The sequence below is a fragment of the Camelus dromedarius genome, chromosome 23 (assembly GCF_036321535.1).
Source record: "Camelus dromedarius isolate mCamDro1 chromosome 23, mCamDro1.pat, whole genome shotgun sequence".
In the NCBI taxonomy this organism is placed as follows: domain Eukaryota; kingdom Metazoa; phylum Chordata; class Mammalia; order Artiodactyla; family Camelidae; genus Camelus; species Camelus dromedarius.
In genome coordinates this window covers 3539483-3562559 of record NC_087458.1, presented here as the reverse complement: position 1 = coordinate 3562559, position 23077 = coordinate 3539483, and the positions used below count along the sequence as shown (strand labels likewise).

The window sequence follows — 23077 nt, the reverse complement described above, 5'->3', positions numbered from 1 at the left end:
GCTGTGAGGCCGCATCCATCCAAAACCCTGCGGGCCGAGGTGGACAGCTGTCTCCATGCCCGAGGGCAGCCCACGAGTCATTAGGTTGAGGATTTCTTCCCCGACCCTTCCTAGGGAACAAGGATACAAAATGTACGAAAAGTAAAGTTCTGTTCTCTTCGCTTTTGAATTTACATTTTTGGGAGCAGTGGGATCCTTTAACGTCTAGCATTGTGTTAGGAGGGTCCGAGCATTTCCGTTCCGCCTTCCCGGCCCAGGCCGCTCACAGCCGTACACTTGGCACAAGACCAATAACCGAAGAACGCCGTCACCCCAACCACTTCAATTCTCCGCGGGCCCTAAGATGGCCGCGGCCGCTTCCGGCTCCTCCTCTGCCGCGGCCCCGCCCACGTCCGCCTTCGCCCCGGAAGTGGAAGAAGTGACTGAGGTCAGAGGGCGGAACAGCTGCCTGGAGACGGCGGGAGCTCTATCGCCATGGCTGCCGGGCCGATCTCTGAGCGGAACCAGGGTGACTGGAGGGGACTAGCCCGGAATGGGCCTAGGAGGTTTGGGGGGCCCCGACTAGGGCCAGCAGTGTTTCCGCCGGGGCGGGAGATTGGACCATCCCGGGGGGCGCGAGACCGGCTGTGATGCCGGCTGGGGACGGGATGGATGGGTGCAGGCTGAGGCCTGTAGGTGTAACTCTGTCTATCTCCCATCTGTCGCCTTCCCACTCCAAAAAAGAAAAAAATTAAACTACAAAGAGAGTTTGCACCAGAATTCTAAGTTAAACTTAAATCTGTTTTCTGTAAAGGAGGAGGTGTAAGGGTTTAACGTAATGTCTTTTTTTTTTTTTTTTTCCTCGCCTTCTCTTTGCTCCTGTATCCCATCTCCACCCCCAATTTCCCTGCCTGGCTTTCATCTTCATGTTCCCATCATCTACTTCTTTCCTTTCATATTCTCATCCCTGCCCTAACCTTCTAATCCTGTCTTCCAGATGCCACTGTGTACGTGGGGGGCCTGGATGAGAAGGTTAGTGAACCGCTGCTGTGGGAGCTATTTCTCCAGGCAGGACCAGTAGTCAACACCCACATGCCAAAGGATAGAGTCACTGGTCAGCACCAAGGTGAGTACATGGCACGAAGTGCAATTATGTATATCGGGGGGGGGGGCAGATTGCTTCTGGAGGGCCCCAGTGGTATTCATAACTTCTGGAATGAGCAAGCTTAAGATTTCTTTCTCTTAAGCCTAGCTCACAGTTTGTTTTTGGAACGATTTTCAGTTGAGTGAGATTATTATTTCTTGTTTTTTGCACTATAGAAGGCGAAAACCCCATTTTGAGTCACTTCACTCAAATTCTTAACCTCTTCTCTTCCACTTCCTCAGGCTATGGCTTTGTGGAATTCTTGAGTGAGGAAGATGCTGACTATGCCATTAAGATCATGAACATGATCAAACTCTATGGGAAGCCAATACGAGTGAACAAGGCATCAGCTCACAACAAAAACCTGGATGTGGGGGCCAACATTTTCATTGGGAACCTGGACCCAGAGATTGATGAGAAGTTGCTTTATGATACTTTTAGCGCCTTTGGGGTCATCTTACAAACCCCCAAGATTATGCGGGACCCAGACACAGGCAACTCCAAAGGTTATGCCTTTATTAATTTTGCTTCATTTGATGCTTCGGATGCAGCAATTGAGGCCATGAATGGGCAGTACCTCTGTAACCGCCCAATCACTGTGTCCTATGCCTTCAAGAAGGACTCTAAGGGTGAGCGCCATGGTTCAGCAGCTGAGCGACTTCTGGCAGCACAGAACCCGCTCTCCCAGGCTGACCGCCCTCATCAGCTGTTTGCAGATGCACCCCCTCCACCCTCTGCTCCCAATCCTGTGGTATCATCACTGGGGTCCGGGCTACCCCCACCAGGTAAAGCTTTTGATTCAAAATATGTTTTGGGCTTGGGGGTGAGGGTGGAACCAGGAAGAAGGAAAAAGAACCTGGAAAAGGGAGGCACTGAGTGAGTAGGTAATGAGAAAGGGATTGAGGAATGATGATGGTGGTGTCGAGTTTCCCCAGAAGGCTGAAGTTGTTTGAGTTGTCTAACGTTGTTTCTGACTATAGAGAGTTGGGAGGAGGGGAAAGGAGCTCATCCTGCCTAGAGAGGCCAGGTTGGAACAAGCTCTCTAAAGACACTCTCTTCTCACTGTCATTAACTCTTTCTCCATTTTCTCTGTAGGGATGCCTCCTCCCGGCTCCTTCCCACCCCCAGTACCACCTCCTGGAGCACTTCCACCTGGGATACCCCCAGCCATGCCGCCGCCACCTATGCCTCCTGGGGCTGGAGGACATGGCCCCCCATCAGCAGGAACCCCAGGGGCTGGACATCCTGGACACGGACATTCACATCCTCACCCCTTTCCGCCGGGTGGGATGCCACATCCAGGTGGGTGTTCTTTGCTGGGAAGGAGAAGGATGAGCTTGGTAGAGGAGACACACTGCTTTCCTTTGTCCTTCAGCCGTAATAGATAGCCCCCAGGTCCTCGTGTCTTTCAGACATTATTTTATAAAAACAAACACTAAAAGCTTTACTCTGTGTACTTTAACAACTACCACCCTATCGTCCTTTCTTATTTAAGTTTTACCAAAGAGTAAACTATACTTGCTGTTTTTTGTTTCCTTAGCTTTTACTTACATTCTCTTCTTTGACTTCTACCCCAGTGCCAAGTTGAGGGGACATCTCTGCTCCTTCTCTGGTTTGACCTTTGCTGTACTTGAAACTGGCCAGGTCCTCTTGTTTGAAAATCTTGTCTCTTTGGGTTTTTCTGGATTCTTCATCTATCTCTCTGACTCCTCAGTCTCAGCCACCTAAGTAGGCTCCCTTTTCTCTGCTTGTACTATGGTTTTGTGTTTGGTTCTCTTTTCTGCATGATTCCATTATTTCTGTGCCTCCCAGGTCTGTGTCTCTGTTCCATGGTTATTAACATCCCATACCCTTAATCTTGCTGTTTAATGGACAGCTCCAGTTTTCTACCCTTTCCCTTCAAACTTACTCTTTCTCTAGTATTCTTTGTTTTTTGGTCTTGATTCAGAAATCTGGGAGCTATGTTTGACTGTTCCCTATCACCCCTTCTTAATACCAAGTCTCAATGTCTCTGGCCTCAGACCAGCCACCAGTGCCCTAGTTCAGGCTCTCATGTCCTCACTATTTCACACCTAAGGTATTGTAGTAATTTCCTAACTGACACTTTGACTCCAGTTATCTCTACCTTTGATCAACTTTCACAGAGTTTTTTTTCTAAAGTACACATGGTCACACACCCTTGCTCAGATTGTTCTGTTGCTCCCTTTCACCTACAGAGTAAAACCCAAACCTGGTACCATAGCATTCTAGGTTCTTCCTGACGTGCCTCCTGCCCGTGACCTGCTCCTTATCACCGTGTTACTGGGTTTCCTATAACATACTTTGCTGTTGGACACACCTGTGCTTTGCACATGCTAATCTTTTCCTTCTGGAATGTTCTATTCCCACTCTGTTGTCCACCTGAAAAGTTCTTACTCATCCTTTAGAATTAGGTCTTTGCTCAGACAGTATCTCTGTTACCTTCCCAAGTCCTATCAACAGAATAATCACCCCACTTGTTACATACTTGCGCAGCACTGTTACAGGGCCTGAGCCGTGGAAGGGCCAGGGGAGGTGGGAGGGGTCGATTGGTTAGTTGGTTGTTTTGTTTCCTGGAATGGAGTCAAGGAAAGGGGTCCTTTTTGTCAGACTTATTTTCCAGTCTCTTCTTTCTGATGTTACTTCTTTCTCCATTTTCTTCTCTTCTTTGCTCATTTTCTTTGTCCTCTTGTCTAACTTTTTGTCTCCTTTTTGTGTCTGTTTTGTCCTCATAGGAATGTCTCAGATGCAGCTGGCCCACCATGGCCCTCATGGCTTAGGACACCCTCACGCCGGGCCCCCTGGCTCTGGGGGGCAGCCACCGCCCCGACCACCACCTGGAATGCCTCATCCTGGACCTCCTCCAATGGGCATGCCCCCCCGAGGGCCTCCGTTTGGATCTCCCATGGGTGAGTAGGCTCTGGCCACCTCCCTCATCCTGACACGTCTTATTCTTACAGCTTCTTGCGTCACACCTCCATCCCCTGCGCTTTCTTACATTTCTTTTCACTGTCTCCCTGTCTATCGTCTCCCTCCGTTGTCCCAATGTGAACTATCTCATTTGTTTTTAGTAAGTTTTCCTTCTCTCCCTGCAGGCCACCCAGGTCCTATGCCTCCGCATGGTATGCGTGGACCTCCTCCACTGATGCCCCCACACGGGTACACTGGCCCTCCTCGGCCTCCACCATACGGCTACCAGCGAGGGCCCCTCCCTCCACCCAGACCCACTCCCCGGCCTCCAGTTCCCCCTCGAGGCCCTCTTCGAGGCCCTCTTCCTCAGTGATTTCTCATTGTCTTTCCTCCTGTTATATTCTCCCAATATCTTTTCACGTCCTTGGACCAATCAGAGTTGCTGTAGTTCTCGGGGCTAAGGCACTAATCCCTCTCAGACCTGCTTTGTAAGTGTAACTTTTTTCACAGGAGGTTTTTTCCCCTATGTTGGTCCTAAGTGTTTTACAAGTGCGGAGATAATAAACTAAACTCCTTGTTTATTCTTTGTGGTGTTTTCCTTGGTATGGGGACTTTTTCTCTAAGAATAGATGTCAGTATATTGGGAGAAGAGTGGTAAGGTAGGAGTGAAGGTGTTTGTTCCACGTTTTACAGGCTTATTCTGTAATGTGCTGTTGCAGTCATGTTACTGAATGCGAGTGGGGCCAGAAAACACCAAAATGTCAAAGGTTGGAGCAGAGAAAGGTTTATTGCTGAGCTGAGCAAGGAGAATGATTGGCTCATGTCCCAGAAAACCGTGAACTCCCTGAAGGGTTTCAGCTGAGCATTTTTAAAGGCTAGCTGAGGCGGGGGGGGGGGGGTCCCAGGGTATGTGAACAGCTGTGCACAATTCTCTGGTTGAGGGTGAGCCATCCTTAGATGCCAGAAGGTCTGGGGGCCACATGCTCATGATCAAGTAGTTCATTTCTTCCATTTGCTGGTGGTTTTAGCATCTGAAAAACTCAGTAAAGATGCATCAGGTACAATTATCTAGGTACTTCAGAGAGGAGCTAAATCAGAGGATATTGGCGGGGGGGTGGCCTGTCCCGGGGAGAGCTCCTAGGGGTCCTGCTCAGTTACAGTTCCCCCTTTTCTTTGATACTCCTCAATCTTGAGAACAGGTGTTGGACAAGAAGAGGAGTGATAGTTTGGATAGAGAGGTTCATCACAAACTCAGCAGAAGAACTCGGTTTCAGTCTCCAGTCCTGTTTCACCCCACACCCCGAGTCTCAGGGAATGGGGTGACGACTGCTCTGGCTACTTCCTGCTGAGACATGGTCTAGTCCAACCTCGATCTGGGGAATGGACACTGAATTGAAAATCCCTGAGTTCCAGGTCCTGGATCTGAGTCTTGTGTGATTAAGATCTCATTCCCTTGAGGAATTCAGGAGAACAAGCCTGAAAGCCAGTCTGCACGTGGCACTCTGGAGGAGACTTGCAGCCAGGTGGCCAGTTGTCTGCTTTTATCTGGGTAGGTTTTAACTTTTTTCGCCTCCTTTTTCAGTGTCATTAGGTGGAATTATTACAGTTTGACTGCACATACACATATTGCATGTAAATACATGTAGGTTTTAACTTTTGATGTGGTATTAACATATATATGTTCACTCATATATATGTAATTCACTCAGTCCTATGTAATTAATGCTTTTTACTAGCAGTTTTATGAAATCAGAGTTAAAAATATCTTACCCAGCTCGGCAATATGATTTAAAAGAAAACTATACCTCCCCTTTATGAATTTTCTTGAAGATGAAGCAGTTTTGCAAAGCATCAGCGTGACTGTCTATGAATGACAAAAGATTTAAAAGGGCAAAGTAAAAGATCTGATTATGTTTTTGACAGGATTAATCAAGTGGCTGTGACAGCATTGCAAGATAACAACCAGAATTATGACTGATAGCATTATACCAGGACATATCCAAGTTTCAGAAACTTTATGTAATTTCTAGAATATCTATATTAATAACATTTATCCACACTGCATAATCTGAGGAGGCTTACCACCATTTGACAATGCCTCGTGTGTAATCCGAAACTCCAACCAACACACCAACCAATCCTAGTAAATCATTTTTCTCTGAGATGCTTCAGGGGCCCTTGGAAGCATCCTAGTGTTAGTTGATGTCAAAAGAATGTTAATTAGAATTTGAAGGGGGAGGGAAATAGCTCAGTGATAGAGTGTATGCTTACCATGCATGAAGCCCTAGATTCAAAACCCATGCCTCCATTAAAAAAAAGAAAGAAAAATATTAAGTTCGATAGGAAATTTGTTAAAAATATCAAAAAGGTAAAGTTCTCTTAACAGAGAGGAAGCAAATCTAGTTCTACACCAGCCTATTTTAATAAAATCCACTTACCTATTAAGTGTAATCTAATCTCAGCCCCACCAATGCACAGAACTCCTTTTTTAGGATTCCCTTTCTACAAACTTTCCACAACTTTCTGTTTCCATATTAGTTTGTCCCTTATTTTTTTCTCATCTAGAAACAATCAGCTCTAGGTCCAGATCATTTTATTTTCCCTTAACAAAATGCAATTCCATACCTCATACCTTTCTTAACTCAAAACAGGTCCTACTGAAGTGGGAGGAAAGAGGGCAGGGCACAACCATTGAAGGAATGATACAGCAACTGAGGACAGAACAAACTGGTTAGAACCAAGATGGCGGAAGATTCGACTTCCAGTAGACCTTGAGCCTCATGGCGCACCCACAGTTCCTAGGCTGGCCTTAAAAGGTCAAAAAGTGGGCAGAGGGGGGCGTTTCTGGAAAACCCTCGCCCCTGCCTCAAAGTAGTTGGAATAATCCTCCTACTCACTAGCCTGTGAAGTTACGGAGCCCGTAAAACCTAACAACTCCGCACCTCGTGGGCGTTCACTCTCTTGCCTTCTGAGACAGCCCGCACTCTGTCAACGGAGTGTGTATCTACTTTTACTTTAAACTAAACGCCCCACCCCTCTCAGGCTCTCCCTCTCACCTTTCTGAGATGGCCCACGTTCTGCCTATGGAGTCTATCTCCTAAGCTGTTTTCCCTTCTGAGTGAGGGTCACACTTCATGGAGTGGGGTCTCTCTCTCTAAATAAACTTGCTTTCACTTTACATGCCTTGCTCTTGAATTCTTTCCTGCAGGAGCCAAGACCCTATTCTCCCACAACATTACTTTCCTATTGTATACACTGAAATGTTTATTATTTTTAGTAGCTTTAATGCCATGTTTTAATTAGAATCCTCAACCTATTAAAAATCTCAATTTCGAGTGAAAAGCCAAGTAAGCAATTATGAGCTGTCCTTTACATTAGTATTCTGTATGATGGCAGGCAAATACCAATAATTTTCCAAACACATGTGCTTTTTATAGAAAATATTTCAGGGTGATACTAAACATATTCATCAATAATCCTAAATACCTTTAGTTTCTCTGTAAAGGGAAGCCAACATTCAGTAATTAATGCTTCAGTATCTTATTTTGTTTGGAAATGACCTAGCCAAACTTCCATCATTTAACTTAATTTAGCACAACTCTAAAATTTCAAGTTACCAAATATTAGAAGAGATCATTTTTAAGTAGACATTCCTAAAATAATTATTTCTAAAGAACTCACCCAAAAGCTCTTATCTAATTTGCATTTAATTTGCTTACAAGAATTTCATCATACCAAGTTAATTTTTTTCTTTCTGCTGACAAACTGCAACAGAAACAAACTTACTGGCCTTCATGAAACCTGGGTACAATAGAAGACATGTCTATGTGGACTCTACCAACAAGCTTAAACTAAGTTTAATATCCTAGATCACATGAATCTGAAATTTGTTCTGTAGCTTCTTTTATACTTAAAAGTAAGCATTTACAAATTAAACACTCCTAAGTCAATTAACAGAGCTCATTTACAAGTTAATTTTTACGTAAAAACAGAACCAGAGATCTCAGTTTTTCCACCTACGTTAAAAAAAATTTTTTTTCTTTTCCCCTTGAGAGCCCAGGTAGATAATCTACACCTCAAAGGCACAGGAAGAGAAATGCAAATTTCTTCTTTAACTGCTTTTACAAAACCCAAACATCTTGGCCATTTTCAGGGACTTCTTTTTCAGTTCCCAAATACCCACTTCAGTTCAAAGAAATAACAGTAATAGGCAACAGACACATCGTTCACTTATATACACATGCCTCACTTTCAGCAAAACCAGGAAGAGAGAACAGGATTTGGACTCGGATACTGGGACACTCACATAGACAACTAAGGTAAAATCCAAAGCAATCGCAAAAGCACACTTTGATGTAACAGCTGAGTCACTAGGGGCCATTGCTCTCAGATCTCAGGAAGTATTGAGGCCACATGATGTTACAATAAAAACAGCATTTTCTTTCATTTATGGGAGCATCTCTAAAGAACTCCCAGTTTTGCAAAAATACCCCAAGGGACTATAAGATGGAAGAGCTCTGATCATCCATACTTAATTTGATAACATCTGCTGTGAATAATTATCAAGCAAAAAACAGCTCAAAATGTTCTCTCAGGGTCACAGTTCCCCAGCCCCCAAAGGGAGATTCCCAACCAATGCCACATGCATCCAAAAGGGGAGAGCCCCGACCAACACCCCGTCAGAGAGGAAGCCAGATGGGTGACCAAGCTAGGCCCAGAAGGGAAAATCACAGCCAGTGCTGTGCCACAGGGGAAGCTAATGTGCTAGCGGATAGAGACCGCAGATTGAAAAGCCCACCAAATGGGTGGGCAAGTCCCCCCACCTCCCAAATGTGGGGGTCCTTGCCTGCTGATTGAGAAAAAATTCTCAGGCAGAGGAGGGACAAAGTGAAAAAGAGCTGCTTTATTGCTCAGAGAAAGAAGGGGAAAAAGACAAAAAAGAAAGAGCTTGAGTGGGCAGTGTCAGCCAGGTGGCCGGCTGACAGAGCTCCAGCACCCATCGGGCCTCCGGGCCTTTTGTTGGAAGGCTCTGCCATGTTACTATCATTCTGGTGCTGCCAGGCACCTTCTATTACTGGCTCTTTCCTCTCATGCAGCTGAACTCTAAAACAGAAGCGCCTGCGGGGGCAAAAGAGAACAAAGAAAGATACTGGGGTATGTCCTTGGGACCGATGCAGCATTTGTGGAGTGTTAAATACTTTGTCGTATGGCTACGTCCTTGGAACCAAGGAGCCAGCTGTGGGATAAGAGAAACAATCTGTTTTGTTTTTTTGTTTTTTTGTTTTTTAAACAGACTGGCACTTTCTTTCCTTTGTCATTAATTAGTCAGGGTCAGTAAGCCTGCCTAATGAAATCTCTGAGCTCCCCCCCGTGACACTTCATACTCATGAATTTTCTTGGGGAAATGGATGGAGGTCTCTTATCGTCCATCGTTACTTCCTGCTGAAAAGGGGTATTGGCATGTCTGATTGAGTTGAAGTCTCTTTCTACCTTATCTAAATCTAGACAGTGTGACCCTGGGATAGGCTTCCAGTCGTGTAGTAGCAGAGTCTTATTTTGAAACTGCTGGAGATGATTTGAAATGAAGTGGGAAAGTATTTGAGTTAAAAATAGTCCCCAAATTAGGGCCAACAGGACGATTATGGCAGGGCCTAGGAAGAGCATTAACCAAGGCAAGACACAGCATTTGCCGGCTGAGTGCTTTACCACGTGTTTTGGGGTTTTCTGCTTGTTCTAATAGACCTCTGATCTTTTTGTACCTGGCCTGATCAATCGTAACAGAAACAGCATTCTTTCCTTAGACAGACATAGGTCCCTCCCTGGCTTGTGGTGAGATCTAAGGAGACTTGCAACCACAAGGTTGCAGATTCTTTGAGAGTGGCTAGAGGTGTCCTTGAGTCTGATACAGTCCGGAAAATTTAAGTTCTCAGCAAGACAGAAACTTGTCTGAAGTCATGTCCGTAATGGCCACCTAGTTTTGCCTTAGATGTCTAACCTACAGTTATATTCTAGTCTGACTTTTAAACTTTTTCTCCTTAATGGCTAAAGCAGATGTCACTATACATGATTTTAGTGTTTTTCTACACATGGGGAGATGCAAGAATTTGGGCTCATAAAATCTTCTCCTGAAAACATCTAATTATCTTAATCCCTGTTCTGCCAAATTTTCTCAGAGCACTGAGTGTCTTATTCCTGAATTCCACCCTGAATTCCTTTCAGGGTGTGTTGAAGGTCAGCAACTGCCTTGTGACTTAATCCCTGTAGAGGCAGACGGCAAGTGTCAATTTTAGTTGGTAGGGTCTCCTCGTGGTTATAAATTTGACCATGGCTTGGGAGGTATTTTATGACCATTTTGTCCCACAGTGCTGGGAATGCTCGTTCCTAGACCGGGTGAGAATTTTGTTGATAGGCCACTCATTGTGCTATTACTGAAACAGGCCTTATTAACAGTAGTAAGAAGTCTCTGGACCACCTGTCTTACTAGTCTGTTGTGGTCCAGGAAAATACGCCCTCTTGTTTCTTCCCACACCCATAGTCACATCATTGTAATCACATCTCCTATAGAACGATGTATCTGGTTAACTGCTTCACATTGCCCAGTCGTCGTTTTATTGGAGGCTCAGTCTCAGTCACACATTTGGTAATGTGAGAAACAGCAATCTTGTAAAACAGGCAATAAGCAAATAATATTAGCAGTATAGTAAGGTCAGAAGGAAGAAGTTAAGAATTTTCATTAGGTGCAGCTCAGTACATTCCCAGGGCATCTGACTTAGCCTGTTTTGTACCCATCTTCATCTTTAAGGGAAATTACATATTGGCATTGTCCATAGGGCAATGGCCCAATTTTTTAATCAGGCTAGTTGTTAGTATGGCTTAATTGTTCCCAACATAAGGAAGTCTTTAAATGACCATAGCCTGATGTTAATCATATAACTTTATCCTATAAATTGTGGGAGGCTATTTTCTTTGGCTGAAATTTTGCTTGTTGCTCTGATTGAGCTTGAGAAACTTTAGAAGAAAATTCATATTCATGGTCAGGATCAGAGCAGGTATTATTAATTGACCAGGTGAGGGGATCCCACCTAATAATGTCAAAGTGGCCTGAACTATAATTTCTTTCCTCTAAATTTTTTTAAGGGCCATCTAATTAGAGCCTTAGAGTAGAGAAATCCACCAAGGTAACCCAGAAGTACTAGACATAGGTAACTGACCATAAACTTAACAATTGGATTAACTTTAACTTTGCATAAGGTTGTGAGATACATTTAGTTCATAAGCAAAGGTGTGAGTGATTGTCAAAGTAATTGGTATACAGGCCTGGTCTGGTGTCTTGGGTCAGCTGTTTACCTAGATGTCATCTTTTCATCCTGGTCTAGTTAGTTCCTCCTCCACTTGAGCACTGTTGCAAGGTGATTTCGAGGTTAGCAATCCTCTCTATAGGCCAGTCCAGTGCAGAAGCCCTCTGTAAGTGGAAAGATTATTAAGAGTCAATTTCCTTCAGTTTTACTGTGTGTGAGATAGTCAGGAGGTCCTTCCACCTAGGTTGGAGACAGTCCTTCAATTATGTCTTTTTCAGTATGTATAATCCCATGGCTGCAGGCCATGGGCTGTCTGATCTTCATCCAGAAATAGATTACTAAGTTTCAGGAACAAATTTCTAGTGTCCTTTTAATAATTCAACTAAACTTTGCAACAATGTAACATAACAAGGAACTGTCTGGGAAGGGAGGCTTAGTAAATACAGACCTCAGTTAACAAAACTAGAATTTAATGTCCACTGAAATGTATTCTTTTTCTCTATAATTACCCTCATTTTAATCAAATACATCAAATCAAGTATAGTCAGCTACAATATATCAATTTCTGGTGTACAGCAAAATGCCCCAGTCATACATATGCATATATTCATTTGCATATACCTTTTCACTAAAGGTTATTACAGGATATTTAATATAGTTCCTTGTACTATACAGAAGAAATTTGTTTATCTATTTTTGTAGACAGTTAATATTTGCAAATCTCAAACTCCCAAATTTGTTCCTTCCCACTCCCTTTCCTCTCATAACTGTAAGATTGTTTACTATGTCTGTGAGTCTGAAATGTCCAAAAAAAAACGCCTCACCTTGGCCATCTTAGGGCTAGATAAGTCCTTATAAGTACTGGCTCCATATCAACAGTGGAAGCCAGCTGGAGTTTCAGTGGGTGGCTGCCCGTCTGGGAGTTGGGAGGCTGTAGAGACATAATCTCCCACTTTTTTTAGTTTAGTTTTATTACAAAGTACAAGTCTAAAATTAAAGTTTCCAATTTTAAGCCACATTAACAAAAATATCAGCCAACCCAGTTTACTCCAAAATTCCCTCCAGGCCTGGGAATTCCCTCTAGGGTATAGGAGCAGAGCCAAATCATAAGAGATCCTGAGAGCAAGGATGGCAATTAAGTATCCAAGTCCACCAGAGCGTAATATTTAGCTGGATGATGGAAAAGAGAGAGTAGAGGGAGCCAGCTGAAGAGGGAGGGAAAGGAACAGGGAGTAGTGGCCTTGCAGACAGTTCTTGACACAACCTATAGGCTCCTCTGTGGGACTTGGACCCAGGAGCCTGATGTTCAGGCCTTACAGGACTCTTCCCCAGGCTCTTTTGAAGATGGACACGAACTCAACACATTTGGCCAGTGGGACTCGAACCCACTCACCTAAAATGAGTTCCCTGCCCACGGGAGTTATCAGGCCCTGGCTCCTGGGCTCTCGTGGGATTTGGACCCACAAATTTTCTGTGGACTTTCACTTGTGTCCTGCATCCAGGACTTTGAATTTCTGTGGGACTCGAACCCACAAAGAAAAAGAAAGAAGGGAAGCTGAAAGTAAAAAGAAGAAAATTGTAAAAAGTAGAAGGTTCAAAAAAAACTCTCTTCAGGGAAGGAACAGGGAAGAATAGCAGAACTAAGGAGGGGGCAGGTACAGGTGCGGCAAGAGATACAGAAGACTAAGACGAGAGCAAGAAGACAGCCAGAGGCTCACCAACCTGATCTTGATAGGTTTCGCTCCTGGGGAACATTGAGTACTCAGTATTCACAAAATATCTCCCATCTGGGGTGCCATTTGTTAGTAGATAGGAAGACCCCAAATTGCAAAGCTCACCAAATGGGTGGGTAAGCCCTCTCACCCCATGTGTGATTGAGAAAGAATTCTCAGTAGAAGCAGAGGGACAAAAGAGCTGCTTTATTGCTCAAAGAATGGGAAAAAGACAAAAAAGGAAACACTCAAGCAGGCAGCCGTCAGCCAGGTGGCCGGGTGAGACAGCTCCAGCCCCCATCGGGCAGTGGGCCCTTCTGTTGGAAGGCTCCGCCATGTTAACCTTCAGGCTGGTGCTGCCAGGCATCTATTACTGGCTCTTTCCTCCAGTGGAGCTCAACCCTAAAGCAGAAACTTCATCGGGGTGCGGGTTGGGGAAGAAGAAAGATACTGGGGTATGTCCTTGTAACTGATGCAGCAGTTGTGGAACACAGAAAGTCTTGTATGGCATGTCCTTGGAACCAAGCAGCCAGCTGCGGGATAAGGGAAACAGCCTGTTTAACAGGCTGGCACTTTCTTTCCCTCATTGTTAATCTGCCAGGGTCAATAGCCTGCTTAATCGCCTCTCTGAAACACCATAGGGAAGGATACCCTGGTGTCATCACGCGTGAGCCCTGTTACTTACAGATGTCTCAGCGGGCCAATGTTAAGTACTGACATGAACACAAACAACAAACATGGGCCCACAAACATAGGACCCAACAAGGTGTAGCCCCACAATTCCACTTCCACTCCCAGAGGCTTCCTGAGTGGCTTGGCTTCTGAAAGAGAAGGGATCCAGACTGGCCCCTGGGAGCCGAGAATGGCTCACTTCCTGAGGGGAATGAGCCCAGGTGGAGCGGGTGGAATTTGCCCATCCTGTGTAAGCCAGAGTGGCTCACCCTAAAACGACACAGACAAAAACACAAATAACAGATAAGCTGTGGTTGCACACACAGAAAATCAGACGAGGTGTAGTCTAAAAATTCCACTTCCACTCCCAGAAGGAGGCCTCCATACAGATGGGCCCAGTTCTCGAAAGAGAACGGACCCAGAGTGGCTCACTTCCCAGAAGGGAATGAACCCAGATGGAGTGGAGAGACTCCCCAGCTGCAGAAGCTGGAGCGACTCACCCCCAGGCGACACTGAATGTGGAGCATAGCTCCTGACGCCTCCCAGCTCCAGTCTGCCTTGAGGCGGCGGCTCCCGTCAGGAAGAGTCCCTCCCAGTTCCCCGGCAGCTGCTGGGGACCCAGGGAAGGGGCTGCCTCCAGCCAGGGTCGACCTGCTACGGGCAAAGATTCCTAGGCTGACTTTGCCAAAATGGTTATGGAACACAAATTCATGTGCCCAACACACAGTGAGGCAAAAAAACACCAAAATGTCGGAGGTTGGAGCAGAGAAAGGTTATTGCTGGGCTGAGCAAGGAGAATGATTGGCTCATGCCCCAGAAAACCATGAACTCCCTGAAGGGTTTCAGCTGAGCATTTTTAAAGCCAGCTGAGGGAGGGGCGGCCCAGCGTGTGTGATCAGCTGTGCACAATTCTCTGATTGAGGGTGAGCCATCCTTAGGCGCCAGAAGGTCTGGGGGCCACATGCTCATGATCATCGAGTAGTTCGTTTCTTCCATTTGCTGGTGGTTTTAGCATCTGAAAAACTCAGGAAAGATGCGTCAGATACAATTATCTAGGTACTTCAGAGAGGAGCTAAATCAGAGGATATTGGCGGGGGGGTGGCCTGTCCTGGGAAGAGCCCCTAAGGGTCCTGCTTGGTTACAACTGGACTGCTGTTTACTACAGCAGCTGTTTCCTTACATCAAGCTTATACAGAAGATGGAGACATAACATATACAGCATAGTTATTGCGAATATTAACTAAGAACAGAAGTAAAGTTCCTGGAGATATGCTGGCAAAAATATGAAGTAATGTGCACAAAACTATTCATTGCAGCATATGTGTAATAATAATAGATTGGAAACAGCTCACATATCCATCAGGGAGGGACTGGTTGAATAAACTGGTAAATCTATACAGTACTGCAGAGTACTGAGCGGCAGTAAAAAGGAATGGGGGAGACTACCTACAGTTTTGGAGAGCCCTCCAGCATATATTAAAGTGAGGAAAGTAACATGCAGGACAGAGTGTGTGTGTTTCCTTGTCTAAGGGGTGGCACATAATGTATACATTTGTTTATATTTTAAAAATGGAAGGCTAAACCAAAAACCAATGGAAATTGATGCCACTGGGGCAGGGCTGGGGGTGAGAAGGGAAGGGATACGGAGGGAAGTGGGATTCCTCTGAGCAAACTATGTTAATGTGGTTTTCTTTGGAACCAAGTGCAAGTCTCATATGATTGCAGAACAGTTGAAATTGGGACAGTAGGAACTCAGTAAACCTTCATTTTCTTTCATTCTTTACCACCAGATATCTTGGGTAAGGGGTTTGTATCTTATTCCTATTTTTTTTCTCATTCTCAGTCCTTCCAAACCTAATTTCCATTATATTTAATTCTGTGCTCAGACTTTTAGTAACTAGAGCAGCAACTAGACCAAATCCAATGGCCTATTCCGTTCTTTACCACATTTAATCCTGTTATATCACCCCCTTCTTGAAGCTCACTTTTTGGCTTATATAACCACATACTTTCCTAAACTCAAGGCAAGAAAAGGTGAGCCTGGCCCTCTTGTTCGCTTACATCACTCCCCTTCATATGGTACCTATGAGGGCTCTGTGCTGGTGGCAGCTGAAGACACAAAGATGAGCAAGGTGGTTTTGCTGTCCCATCATTACTAAGGGGACAGACTGACACATAAGAGAATATTAAGAAAGAAACTATTCTGAACATGAGGAAGGGTACCTAACCTGGCATGAAAGTCCAAGAAAACGTCTGGGGAAAGAAAGTGACACAATATAATCTCAAAGGAAAGTTAGAATCTTCCCAGGCAAAGATGAAGGGAAGCTCATTCCAGGTGGATGGGATGTTTCTGAGCAGAAGCAGAGATTGATAAACAGCCTGGTTTATAATGCACTAAAGTTGTTCGGTATCGGTTGCAGGATGAGGTCAGAGCCAGTCAGGGAGCTCCCACAATCAGTGCTTCTCAGCCCCTTTTCCACATCATGGCACAGAACCACTTGAAAAAGCACACTGAGGTGGAGGAGGATGCTTCAGGCTTGAGGCTATCGGCTTAAGAATTCCAGCTGTCCAGGCTCTGCCCAGCAGCACAAGGTGCTGAGGGAATTAATATCTGAGCATCATTGTCAAGGCATACTGGTTGGGAAGCTGCTGTCCATGATGGGAAGCCACAGCAGAGGTTTAAGCAAGGGAGTGGCAAATTGGTGTTTTAGAACTAAAGTTGCTGTGTATAGAATAGATTTGAGGGAGATGAAGACTGCGGGCAAGGCAACGAGCTATGCAACTGGCAATAACTGAGGTGAGAGGTGAAGTCATAATGAGGGCTATGACAGGAGCAGCGATGAAAAGAGAGAGAGGCAGCGGGCAGATAGATAAAAGGCAAATTAGGAGCTGGTACTAGATTGGATACAGTGAATGAAGGGGAGGGTGGAATCAAGGATGAGAATATGCAACAGGAAGAATTTGGGGGGAGAGTGGGGTAAAAATGATAAGTTCCATTTTGGATATGGTGGCTTTGAGGTGAGGTCCCCTAGTGGGTGTCTGATTATATGTGTCAAAAGCTTGGGGGAAGACTAGACCTGATATTTCACATCGTGAATGGCTGAGGATGCCAGGCTTCTTGGTTACAGCGGAAATAACTGACCTCTTAATTTCAAACAGAGCTCTGCTATAAATTTGCTTTGATGTGGTCATAGGCTGAGGTCCCAGGAACACTTGGAACTGCCACGGCTAGCAGCTGGATCCTGGCCCCAGATGCTGGAGGCCAGCACTGGAGCAGCCCAGTGGGAGGCTTTTTCTCAGTCTCTGTGTCCATCGGCCTCCAGGTCATCTATCAAACGAATTGCCTCTTCCAACTGAGCCTTGATGAGGACTTCAGTGACTGTTACCCTGATGCTGATTATGTTCACATTTCTAGGTTGTTTTTTCATATGAACTCCTGTGTGGTATTTTCGGCTGTTATCTGATGTCATGTTGATGAATTCACACCACCACAGAGTAAATCAGTGCCTTTACTGAATTCCCTACTTCTCCCTTTAGAACCACCATTCTCTCGGGCATTCATTTGCAGAATCTCTGAGCTTTTATTTATTCCACAGTTTCTGAGTGCCTCCTCTAGTCATTAAATTTGACTCCCCCAGACTCTCCTTTATCCCCCTCTCCACCCTCCAGTTCTTTCAGACTACAGCTGCTCAGCAATTCCCTGAACAGAGCTAGTACTGCTAGCACACAGGTACTCAGTTCACACATCTGTTTGTTAGTCACGTACTAGGGTTTCTCAACCCGTTAAAAAAATTATTGCCTACCTCTGACACTTTTTCCTAATTGCCCTTCCCCCATGCATGAAATTATAATATCACTGGCATGTTGTTTATCTGCTTATGTACTATGGCCCTTTGGAGGCACAATACCACTGTGATATCTAAGATTCCCACCTCCGAATCACTTTTTGACTTCTTGAGGGGCAAAACCACCCCTGCTGAGAATGCATGCTCTAGACCATGGGTCCTAAATATGTAGGCCATAGACAGTCCTTTCAGAATACGATAAAAACTGTGGACCCTATCCAAGAAAAAATATGTACATGCGTATATATCCAATATCCTGAAGCAAAAATTCCAGAAGTTTCATGGATCCCAATCTCAGTATCCCTGCACTAAACTGAATCTCTTAAGAACTCTTACTCTATTAACGAATCTTATTCTATTAATCTGTATCTCTCCAGAGTGTTGAAAGATACCTGACATATGCAATAATTATAAAAATAATTACAGCTAATATTTTCTAAGTCTTATTATGTGCCAGGTACTGTACTAAGTATTTTATAAGCATTATCTCAGTTAATCCTCAAAATAACCCCTTAGATATGTTTTATTATTACCCCAACTTTAAGATCAGGAAGCTAATATTAAGTTCCTTGACCAAGGTTATCTGCTAAGAAGTAGTGGTTGCAGTAATTGAACCAAAATCTGTCTGAACTCCAAAGCCAAGTGCTCAGTCACATTATGCTGTTTTATATTTACTGGATAAATGCTTGTTGAATGAATGAATGTTTTAAACGCTTTGCTACTTACTGGCTTTCTAGATAAGATATCCCTTCTCTTTAACTGGATTATAAGCTCCTAAAGGAAGGAATTTTGATGCTTTACTTGTTAGCATCTTTCACTGGAACTCTACAGTATCTTAGAGGTGCTGTCATTGACCCTGTTTTGTCCCTCTTAACCCTCCCCATACTGACAGTCTTATGTGCTTGGAGTATGGTGGGTAGAAGCAGTGATAGAATACAGGTGGGTGGCTGATGTTGGGGAGCAGGCAATTTGATGGGTAAGTGGGGAAGGAAGCTACACCAGGAAGTAGTATAAAGCAGTGGTTAAAAACCCTGGAAAGCTTACAACCAATACCACAGAAATACAAAAAACCGTAAGAGAATACTGTTAACAATTATATGCCAACAAATTGGACCATCTAGAAGAAACAGACAAGCTTCTACAAACATACAATCCACCAAAACTGAATCAAGAAGAAACAGATCATTTGAGCAGGCCAATCACTAGAAGTGAGATAGAATCTGTAATTAAAAAAAAAAAAAAGCTCCCTGCAAACAAAAGTCCAGGACCGGATGGCTTTGCTGGGGAATTCTACCAAACATACAAAGAAGAACTTATACTGATCCTTCTTAAACTCTTCCAAAAGATTGAAGAGGAGGGAATGCTCCCAAACTCATGTAAAGCCACCGTCACCCTGATACCAAAACAAGACAAAGACACTACCAAAAAGGAAAATACAGGCCAATATCTCTGGTGAATATAGATACAAAAATTCTCAACAAAGAATTAGCAAACTGAATCCAACAAAACATAAAAAAACTCATGGTTACCAAAGGGGAAAGGGGACGGGGAGGTATAAATTGGGAGTTTGGGATTTGCAGAACTAACTACTACACATAAAATAAACAACAAGGTCCTACTGTATGTATAGTACAGGGAACAATATTCAACATCTTGCAGGAGCCTATAATGAAAAAGCATATGGAAAAGGATTTATATGAAAAAAATAATATGTGTGTGTGTGTGTGTGTGTGTGTGTATGTGTATAACTGAATCACTATGCTGTACACCGAGACAAGACTGTAAATCAACTATACTTCAATGAAAAAAAAAAAAAACCAAAACTGGAAAGCTCTGAAACCCAGAGCTATGAAGTCAGAGACCTCGGTCTGTATGGATCTACTTGTATGAAACTCCAGAATAGACAAGTCTCATCTATGGAGACAGAAAGGAGACAGTGGTTGCCTAGGATGGGGAAGTTGACTGCAGAGGGGCACAAGGGAACTTTCAGGAACAATGTTCTATATCTTGATCAAGGGGGTGCTTACATGGGTGTAAACATCTGTTAAAACTCACAGACCGATACACTTAAAATGGATGAATTTAAAAAGAATAAGAGCTCTAAATCTATATTGCCTCCATTCAAATCCTAGTTTTGCCACTTCTGAGCTGTGTGATTTCATCAAGTTACTCCTTAACCAATCAGTGCCTCAGTCTCTTCATCTGCAAAAGGTAATCATCTCACAGGTTAATGGTGACATGGGGTAGGTTAGTCAATGTAAAGTGGCCAGAAAAGTGCCCAAGTCAGGTAAATTCTCTAACAATGTCAACCATCATTCCCATACACCCATTTATCATCTCCTGGGCCATGGTCTTACTTCCCACACCCAATATAAGCTATTTGTGGAGAAGAGATGAGTCTAGGGGATAAGAACAAGTCTAGACTGAAAAAAAAGTGACAATTCTCAACAGGCAATTAATTTATATTCTTTCAAGCCAATCCTTTACCTGCTAGTTCAGCACTCATATTTAGTGGGAGTAGGAAAAAATTTATCATATGCGGTACAGGTAATATTTAACTTAATTTGGAATAATCCTTCACTGAGTGTTTACTTAATGTATACTGAAGACATCACAGTAAATATGCCAGATGAGGTTCCTTTTCCCTTAGAACTGAAAAAAGGTAGAAGACAAAAAAATAAGAGAGTATAACAAATAAAAATAATTTTAGATAGAAGTATATCGTAAGAAAAGTAGTAATACTGGGTGACAGGACAGTGACGGGAGTGGGGAGGGATGTAGCTCTGTTAGACAGGGTGGTCTGATAAGGTGACTTCTGAGTAGAGACCTGAATGATAAGGCAAAGATCTGGGGGATGGGAGTTCCCGGCAGCAGGACCCCCAGTGCCCAGGTCCTCTGATGTGTACACGCTGGGCGTGTAGGAGCCACAGCAGGGAGACCAGTGAAGCTAAAGCAGAACTGAAGCCTGGGACATGCGTAGGAAAGGAGGGGGCAGGCAGGGGCCAGACCACACATGATTATTAGGTCTTGATTAGAAATTTGCATTTAATTCTTAGTATAATAGAAAGCCATTGGAGGATTTGAAGAAAAGAGAGTGATAAGACCTTTTTACAACTTATAGAAAAAATTGTGGTGTAAAATACATTCAGAAAAACACACAGATCTTCATTGTATTTTCATGTATGTATGCACCCTTTTGGCCACATTCCCACCAACCAGAAGGTCCTCTCGTGCCTTTTCACAGTCAATTTCCACCTCCCAGAGGTAATCGATATTTTCTCTCATAGATGAATTTGCTTTTTCTTGAACCTCGTGGAAGTGGAACCACAGGGCGTGTACTCCTTTTTTTGGTCTGGCTTCTTTTGCTTAGTATTTTCTTTGTGAGACATTTTTATGCAGTTGCATGTAGCAGTTTAGTCTTTTAAACATTTGTTACATAGTATTCCTGACATGAATATATCACAATTTGTTTATCTAAATTTAACTATTCTTTGGCTGATAAACATTTGAAGGTTTTAAATATTATGAATAAAGCTATGAAAATACTTGTCCTTGTCTCTTTTGTGAGACATATGCACTCAGTTCTCTTGGGAGCGTAGTTGTTGGATCAGATTTCATTTGTTCTTCGAGGATCACCCTGTCTGCTGAGAATAATGGGTTTTAAGGGAGCAAGACTGGAAGTAGGGAAGCCAGTTAGGAGGTTGCTGCAGTAGCTAAGGAGAGAGATGATGGTGGTGTAGACTGGGGGCCGGGGTGGAGAAGTAGGTCCAGAAGGTAATTTGAAGGTAAGGCTGACAAGACTTACTGATGTAGGGATAAGAGAAAGACAGGAAACAAGGATAACCGGCAGTTTTTGGCCTGAACACCCTGGTGAAGAGATGAGGAGGAAACTGGTTCAGAAGTTTGTTCATGGATCTGCTGAGTTTGAGATGCTTATTAGATATGCGTGTGGTGATGTTGAATTGACAGATGATGATTTGGAGACTTGGCTTAGTGGAAAGGTCTGGACTGGAGATATAAATGTGGGAATCATTAGCATACAGACAGCATTAAGATCATGGGACTACCTGAGGTGACTGAGGAGAATAGAGTAGGTGGAAGGGGGGAAAGACCCGGGAGTGAGCCCCGAGGAACCCTCATGTTAATGGGCCCAGAAAAGGGGACTGAGAGTGAGTGGCAGGTGAGGTGCATGGGTCTGTGGTTCCTGGGAAAAATGATGACGCCTTTCCTCAGAACTTGAAAAATTAAATGCACCCTTTCTAAGAGTACACAAGATTTCTATTTTAGCAAGTAATGGATAAGTAGAGAGCATGCAAAGTCAGCTTACAGAGAAGAAACGGCTCCCTGCCAGCAGGACTCAGGACTTGGCTATAACCTAATTGAAAATATTAACATACTTAAATAAAGAGTATGTCAACCTGAAGAGAGGTCAGCAATGAAAGCCCAGTAAAAGGAGAGTCCTGAAGCCCACGTGCGCACAGCCTTACCAAGCGCCATCCTGGAAAGAATGCTTTAACCAACAGAGTTCGAGTAGTCCAGGCGTATTGGCAAGGCTGCCCATGGTTAGAGATGTGGGTGGGGAATTGTAGCCAAGAAGAGTTTTCTGAACCCATTGGCAAGACTCCTTACTGGGCATGGCCAGATGCCATTAAAGATACAATGACTCCTGTCCAGTTATATCATTGTGCATTTATATGTTGACATCATTATTCTGATTTGGTTTAAGGGAGAGAAGTTGCTGGACATGCAGATATGAGTTTTCCTTCAGTCTGAGTGACAGTTAAATTTCTCACTGTAAATTAATGTTTATGTATTATGGCTTTATATTTCAGTAAATTGTAAATTTTGTTGGCACAAAAGAGTATTTCCAAGATGTAGCTTTGGAGTCTGCAAAACTCAGACCCATATCCCTGTCAGCACTAAATTCAACACCACAAATGCCACCTCTGAGGTTGCTTGGGACACAGCCTGCCAGCCCTCTCCATGTAACATCTCCCAGCATTCTGAAAGCTTCATGTTTAGGAGAACAGAATCACACACTATAAGATCTGACAGGGAGCTGATACAGCATCTAGTCCAGGTCCCCCATTTTCCAGATGAGAAAACTGAGGTTTAGAGAGGCAGAGAACTTATTAGAAGCAAGAATCAAAGTCAGAGCCCTGGTCAGTGCTGTGTTCAGTTATCCTAAGGCCTTACCTAGAACAGGTAGAAACGTTCAATATGAACATCCCTAAATCACCCTGCTCCCCTCATCCCTGCAGCAGGGGTGTTCCCCAAGCGGCAGGCCTTGGATGTCCAAGCCCAGGCTATTGGTGTAGGGGCAAAGGAAAGAGAAAGGAAAGAACTGAAACCAGTTCACTTTTCCCTCTTTTTTGCCCTGGAAGCAGAAGTGTGTGCGTGCGTGTGTGTATGTATGTGTGTGTGTGTGTGTGCGTGTGCGTGCGTGCGTGTGTGTGTATATGTGTGTGTGTGTGTTTGTGTGTGTGTGTGTGTGTGTGT

At 44.0% G+C, this 23077-nt stretch overlaps 2 protein-coding genes across 5 annotated transcripts in view; one reads left to right on the top strand and one right to left on the bottom strand.

Annotated features, from left to right (window-relative positions):
* Nucleotides 1-393: 393 nt before the first annotated feature.
* SF3B4 (splicing factor 3b subunit 4) lies at nucleotides 394-4632 on the top strand. 2 transcript variants are annotated; one of them, XM_010996695.3, is made up of 6 exons: nucleotides 394-508; nucleotides 977-1105; nucleotides 1366-1908; nucleotides 2219-2425; nucleotides 3877-4050; nucleotides 4237-4632. In XM_010996695.3, exons 1-6 carry the CDS (start codon nucleotides 475-477, stop codon nucleotides 4422-4424), a joined length of 1275 nt encoding a protein of 424 aa, XP_010994997.2. In that variant the 5' UTR covers nucleotides 394-474; the 3' UTR covers nucleotides 4425-4632. The 2 variants fall into 2 exon arrangements, with proteins under 2 accessions (XP_010994997.2, XP_031292377.1); XM_031436517.2 differs by lacking the exon at nucleotides 394-508 and adding an exon at nucleotides 512-545.
* A 208-nt stretch (nucleotides 4633-4840) lies between these two features.
* BOLA1 (bolA family member 1) overlaps nucleotides 4841-23077 on the bottom strand; it is a 36335-nt gene continuing 18098 nt past the window's right edge. Inside the window, exons 4-5 of one of the 3 annotated variants that reach the window (XR_010377432.1) lie at nucleotides 11399-11513; nucleotides 8570-9169 (exon numbers count right to left, since the gene is read on the bottom strand). The gene's annotated coding sequence lies outside the window, so the exon portion shown is untranslated. Of the gene's footprint in view, nucleotides 11514-23077 lie in introns of all 3 variants that reach the window. The other 2 variants (XR_010377431.1, XR_010377433.1) reach the window with 2 other exon arrangements.

Excerpts from the sequence above, each read along its gene's own strand:
- SF3B4 (XM_010996695.3), top strand. The coding sequence starts at position 475 with ATGGCTGCCGGGCCGATCTCTGAGCGGAACCAGG. Across the intron at positions 2,426-3,876 it reads GGGTGGGATGCCACATCCAG|GAATGTCTCAGATGCAGCTG; the intron begins GTGGGTGTTCTT and ends TTGTCCTCATAG. Across the intron at positions 4,051-4,236 it reads TCCGTTTGGATCTCCCATGG|GCCACCCAGGTCCTATGCCT; the intron begins GTGAGTAGGCTC and ends CTCTCCCTGCAG.